Here is a 6,045-nt window from a genome sequence, read left to right as displayed (position 1 = left end):
CACGGAGATTTTGCACTATCGAACTCAGCTCATCAAACTCAAGCACCCAAGATCTCTCTCTTCTTCTCTTTCTTTCACTGAATTCTGTACTATTTTAAAAAAAATGGACTGTATTTCTTTTTGTAACATTTGGTTAATGTTATTTACAGAACTGATTAACTAATTACACCAATTAGTTGTTTAAATGTTAGTTACATAAATATATTTTTTTTTGTTACAAAATTGTATTTCCTGTTTACGAATGAGTTGTTTACAAAAACAACTTTTTGTAAATGTTACTTGCCACTGTATTATTTTTGTGGGGCCAAATATAAATGGAATATTTTTTAAAAAAAAAGAACTAATTTTTATAGATATCCTAAAATAATACTAAATAAGAAATTGCTCACTAATTTGATATTTGGTACAGATTCCACACAAAGTTTTGAATCGCTCCCAGTGCTCATATAATGACTATTAATATGCGTGATACACAAATTTCCAACCTAATGTTTGCCACCTTAGATGTCAACATGCATTTATCCAAAAATACTTTCTTCATTTCATTCCAAGTATTTTTCAAATGAATTTCAACTTTGAATGGCAGAAAAACTTTAATTATCAAATCTATAATATAAAATCATTATAATACACTTACTCGAAGACCATATACATATATAGTTTAGCACAAAATTAGAGGGAAAAAAACACTTTTCAATATTGTGTTTTAACTCCGGTCCAGCCAAAACTAGACAAGCAGTCATTTGTAATTTGGACTCGACTGTGGTCGAATGGGATTGAACCATCATTTTCCATCACATACTGTTCTAATTATAATAAGCCCAAGGTTACAGCAACTTCCTTAAAAGCTACACATAGAGTAAAAAAGTTAAAATTCTTTTACAGAAATAAAATTCATTACAAAAGAACCTTTTTCTTTTCTTCCAATAAATGAGATAGGTCTCTTATTTATATCAAAATCAAGATAAAAGAAAGAGTGATGTACTTACTGGATAGAACACGAATGAAAAAGAAAGAGTGCACTGAGTGAGCCAAGGAAACAACCCAAAAAGAGGGTGGTAAAGATGCGTTAGGCACCTTAAAGAGGATAGATAGAAAAAGAACAGAAAAAAAGACTGAAGATGCCCAATGAAAACGAAGAGATTAGAGAAAAGATAAAGAGGTGCCTAGGCCCCAGCAAGGACTTAATAGAGAAAGTAAAAGAAAAAAAAAACTTATACTAATTTGGTGCCAAGGATAATTTAGATACGAGCACTATCACTTTTTACACTCTTGTTGATATGTAAACTCCGCTAAAATGTCTTTAACATTCAAGTTCATACATGAGATTGCAAGAAAGAAAAAGAAGAATGTTGCAGGCACTCTCTTTAGGGACTGTTTTGGCCGATAAATTGTTGATTTTATTTAACTTGTTGAAAAAAAAAAGGACAAATGCAAAGAAATGTACTAGGTTAGGTGGTAAAATCACCAGACCCACAAAGAGATCTATTTCACTTGAAACTTACACACTTAAACTCTCTCAATCTCTCTACCCAAAATCCAATACATTTGTTTCTCACTCTTCAAACTTACTCTCACCACTCCACAAACTCACTCACACTCTCTTCAAAAGCTCACACTCACTTCTCTTCCCAAAAAACTCATACACTGGCACACATTAGTAATCATTTATAGAGGTGTAAAACTTGGACACCAAGACACCTTGCCCAACAAAACCCTCATTTTGCACAAATTACCATCTTCAATGCAAGATGTATTTTGTGCCAAATTTGACACAAAAAATAAATCAATGTTATATTTTGCTCAATATTTACAATTGTACTCCAGTGCACAAGAAGCAAATTAACAAAAAAAAAAAATATTTCACTTAATATCTATTGATAATATACAAAAATTCATGTTATATTTTGTGCCAAATTTGGCACAACTTTTAATGTCAAATTTGGTACACTTTTTAGAACACCATTAGAGTGATACTTTTGTTAAAATGTGCTAAATATAATAACACAATACCTTTTTGGCATCTCCAAAGCACTCCACAGAGATGCTTAGTAATTACCCAAAATTAAAACACTATAAATAAAATCCATAATTAATTAATTTGAGTCAATACTCATTCGTGTAAAAGGAAGATATTAAATTGACTAAGATGATTCAACTCACTTTCAAATAATCATACAAGCACAAAACCACAGTAACTTAATAATTCCTTTTTAATATAAAGACCAAATTACTATCGCAATCTTGGTAATATGCTTGTTAAAAGGAAAACTAATGAATGGGATGGTAGAGCAACATAAAGAAAGCCAGGAAAACCAAAACAAGACTATAAGAAACATTCATTCATCCCACTGAAGAAAGAAAAAAAAGTAAACTATTTATCAAAACAAACTGCAGCCCCTTTAAAGCCAGCTCAACATTTACATGAAGTCCATCGAGCTTCTACTGACCTTAAGCTACATTACAATAGTATTATATATTGCAGCAGAACATACCATTTTCAAAGCATTTCCACACCAACCTTACTTACCTAGCTTTATTTGGTTATGTCAAATGCCACTGGACAAGAAAACCAAGTGAAGAACTAGTAATCAAACGGCCAACCAGAGTAACTCATCTCATTATGTTCATGAGTGGTTGATGAACATACCATTTTCAAAGCATACCATACCAACCTTATATATTGCAGCAGACCATTATATATTGCAGCAGAACATACCATTTTCAAAGCATTTCCACACCAACCTTACTTACCTAGCTTTATTTGGTTATGTCAAATGCCACTGGACAAGAAAACCAAGTGAAGAACTAGTAATCAAAAGGCCAACCAGAGTAACTCATCTCATTATGTTCATGAGTGGTTGATGAGCTATTTCCTCCAGTTTCAGAATTGTAGCGAGTGTTTGGATTTGATGTGTTTGAAATTGATGAGTTTGAAATTGATGAGTTTGAAATCGAAGAGTTTGAAATTGACGAGTTATGATTAGATGAGCTTGAGTTTGACGAACGGAAAGGCCACAAATATGACAGTGCGCTTCTCCTTCCATAGGTCTGACGACCAGTCTCCCTACTACTGGAGCTACTACCATCTACGTTGCCGCTGCTGCTGTTACCATTCCCTCCAACCCAACTTCGACTGCTGCCAGTACTACTAGTCCGGCCTTGAGCTGGCAGCTCAACACGGCAAACAGGGCATGAATTATGTTGAACCAGCCAAGGAACGATACAATCAGAGTGATAAATGTGGTTACAAGGCATCTCTCTTGCTTCAGACCCCAACTCAAACTTTTCTTTACAGACTGGACAATGCAAGTCAGTACGAAGATGCAATTGTGTGATCCTGATAGTGGGCATTGCATCAATGGAAGAACGAGCTGCTGGAGGAGGGCCGCGCCGATCATTCACAGTCAGCTGTTCAATAAGTTCTTCCAGTCCCGGGCCAACAAAGTAGTCACCAAAATCACCACGCCTGTGTCCACTTCCTGAGCTGCCATTAGAGAACGCTAATCCTGGAATTTGACCATGAAATACTAAAAAAGGTGTAGAATTGGGGTTGTGGTTCCCCCAATTCTGTTCAGAAACAGATCGTCCTCTAACATCAAAGTTAGGATTTCTTCCAGCCATTCTATGCCTGATAGTATCTAGAATTCTTCGGTCAGGACCATTTCGCCCCATCAAAGCATACATAAGATCAAAAATATCAGGCATTTGACTTTGATGAGGAGCTACTTCTCCTGAATCAGGGGTAAATACATTTTGCGACCCCAAACCATGAATCTCATCAATCTCTTGAACAAAGCCTCCATGGCAGTAAGGGCAGACAACATCTCCCCCTCGAAGCCAGAAAGTCTGACTGCATTGGTAACACCAGTGCGTGTCTACACCACTCGACATCGTTTCACTAACAATTGACACCAACAATAAAATACAGAATTCTCCAACCTTAACAGTTTAACCTACCAAGTGACAAAACATAACGTTAAGAAATGGTAACAAATCAAAGCCAGAAAAAGGGAAACAGTTATTGCCAGTATCAACCATTTAAAAATCCATTATACAGTGGAAATTCCAATTTAATTCCCTATTCTTTAACAGTACTTCCATCTAACAATATAACATTGTTAAAAAAATAATAAGATACATATAAGGGAATTGGACACCGGACCACAAATACAGACTGACCCACCTAACCCACTCACTTGAGCTAGCCTCAAGACAGAGAGAGAAAGAAAGAAGAAGAAAAACAAAATCAACTCTTCTCCAAAGCAATATCAAATTAACAGTCAACATTATCATCAATAACTATTAAACCATAAAGTATATCTCAAATAATAAGCAAATTGCTATATCAAACAGTTAAATATTCCCACGCACTTAATAGGCATGAAGATAGCACTATAATTAGAGAATATGCAAATCAGGGTCTATTTGGTATCTAACCCACCATGCCAACAAGCACAACAATTTCCATAAGCTTTTCTTAACCTCCTAAAAACACAAATAATATTTGATCCCAAATAAGAAACATGGAATTTGACCACATTTACACAAATACATAAATGTAAAATCAGCACAAAACCAAATAATCAATATGGAAATCACCAGCGAGAACACAAAATTAAATTGACAAAAATAAAATAAAATAACAAACAGAAAAATAAATACCAACAAAGTTCCCCCAATCAGCCCATTCAGTTTTTCTTAAAAAGGAAAATAAAAAAAATAAAAAAAAACTGATATCAGCAGAACCGATCCAGGGAATAAAAAACAACCATCGGGAAATTGAATGGAAAATAAGAAATAATTGATGAGAGAGATGAGCGTACTTGTGCGAAGAAGAGGAAGAAAAAAAAATCAAGTCATGGAGTTGGGGATGGTGATGTGGTAGAATTATCTCTTGGAATTGGTGAACGAAATCCTTAAAAGGGAGAAGCCAAGACTAGGTCTGTGTGTGCTTTGCGAGACTGAGTGTGTGTGAGAGAGAGAGAGAGAGAGAGAGAGAGAGAGAGAGGAGACTTTGGGCTCTTCCTGGATCCTAGTCGTTCCACTCGGGGGACTTTTTGTAGTCCCTTTGTTCTAAACGACGGAGTCAGTCCCTCCTATCTTCTGAACCGTTAATCTTTAATCATTATCATCCAACGGTAATCAATCAACGACATTAAATTTTAGTACATGTCAGAATCTAATATTGTTCCCACTATTTTAAATATAAAATATGTTATTATTATTATTATTATTATAATATTGATGATATAAATTTTTTTGACTATTTTTTAAGTATGATAGAAATATTGAATAATTGTAAATAAATTTAGTTTTTATAATGAGTGATTGGATGGTCCAATAATAAGATATAATAATAACATAAAATGTTTTTATCGACAATAGTAAATTTAGCATAAATATCAGTGTTCTCCTTATATAGATTCTATTATGTTAAATTATTTTTAGTTGGGGAGTCGTTGAGGAGTATATTCTATTAAAGTTGGAGTCAATCCTATAATTACAATTTTTGTAGAATATAGCGAAAAATAGAAGAAAAAAAGTACCTTAATATTGAAGGTATGTTCTCTTAAGACCCTTTTTGTTTTTTCTTCCAGCATCTTTTTTATTAATCAATTATTTTAAAATATATTTGTAATATAACATCAATGTCCACATTAAATTTTAGCCAGTAAAATTATATATATTTACACATTTTGGCATACCCTTCTCAATATATTTATTATTAATTTTAAGAAATAAAATTATACTTTAAATTTTGTATATATTAAAGTTGAATAATTTGATTTTACCAACAATTATAACTTCAAATATATATGTTTTAATTTCATTATTATTTTATTTATTCATTCTTATTATGTGTTTAGAATTATAAAAATTAAAAAAAAAATTATTTCTCCAAGAAGGTAAAGGAATTTCAATTTTTTAGTATAATAAAATATAAGAATATTTGCATAGAAAATATTTAAGTTGTGCTAAATATTACACTAAAATATATATAAAAAAAATTAATGATAAAAGTAATTTCTATTACTATTTTGG

General features: G+C 32.7%; 1 protein-coding gene across 1 annotated transcript; it reads right to left on the bottom strand.

Moving 5' to 3' along the window:
* Positions 1-2,313: 2,313 nt before the first annotated feature.
* On the bottom strand, positions 2,314-5,039 carry LOC133788808 (probable E3 ubiquitin-protein ligase RHC1A). Its single transcript, XM_062226408.1, has 2 exons — positions 4,827-5,039; positions 2,314-3,956 (listed from the first exon to the last, which is right to left on the bottom strand). Exon 2 carries the CDS (start codon positions 3,892-3,894, stop codon positions 2,809-2,811), a length of 1,086 nt encoding a protein of 361 aa, XP_062082392.1. The 5' UTR covers positions 3,895-3,956; positions 4,827-5,039; the 3' UTR covers positions 2,314-2,808.
* Positions 5,040-6,045: the final 1,006 nt, after the last annotated feature.

The sequence above is a fragment of the Humulus lupulus genome, chromosome 7, assembly GCF_963169125.1.
Source record: "Humulus lupulus chromosome 7, drHumLupu1.1, whole genome shotgun sequence".
Classification (NCBI taxonomy): domain Eukaryota; kingdom Viridiplantae; phylum Streptophyta; class Magnoliopsida; order Rosales; family Cannabaceae; genus Humulus; species Humulus lupulus.
The sequence above is the reverse complement of the archived record's forward strand: the minus strand, read 5'-3'. Positions and strand labels throughout refer to the sequence as shown.

Bases quoted from the DNA above. Each gene is read 5' to 3' on its own strand.
- LOC133788808 (XM_062226408.1), bottom strand. From the start codon at position 3,894: ATGTCGAGTGGTGTAGACACGCACTGGTGTTACCAATGCAGTCAGACT.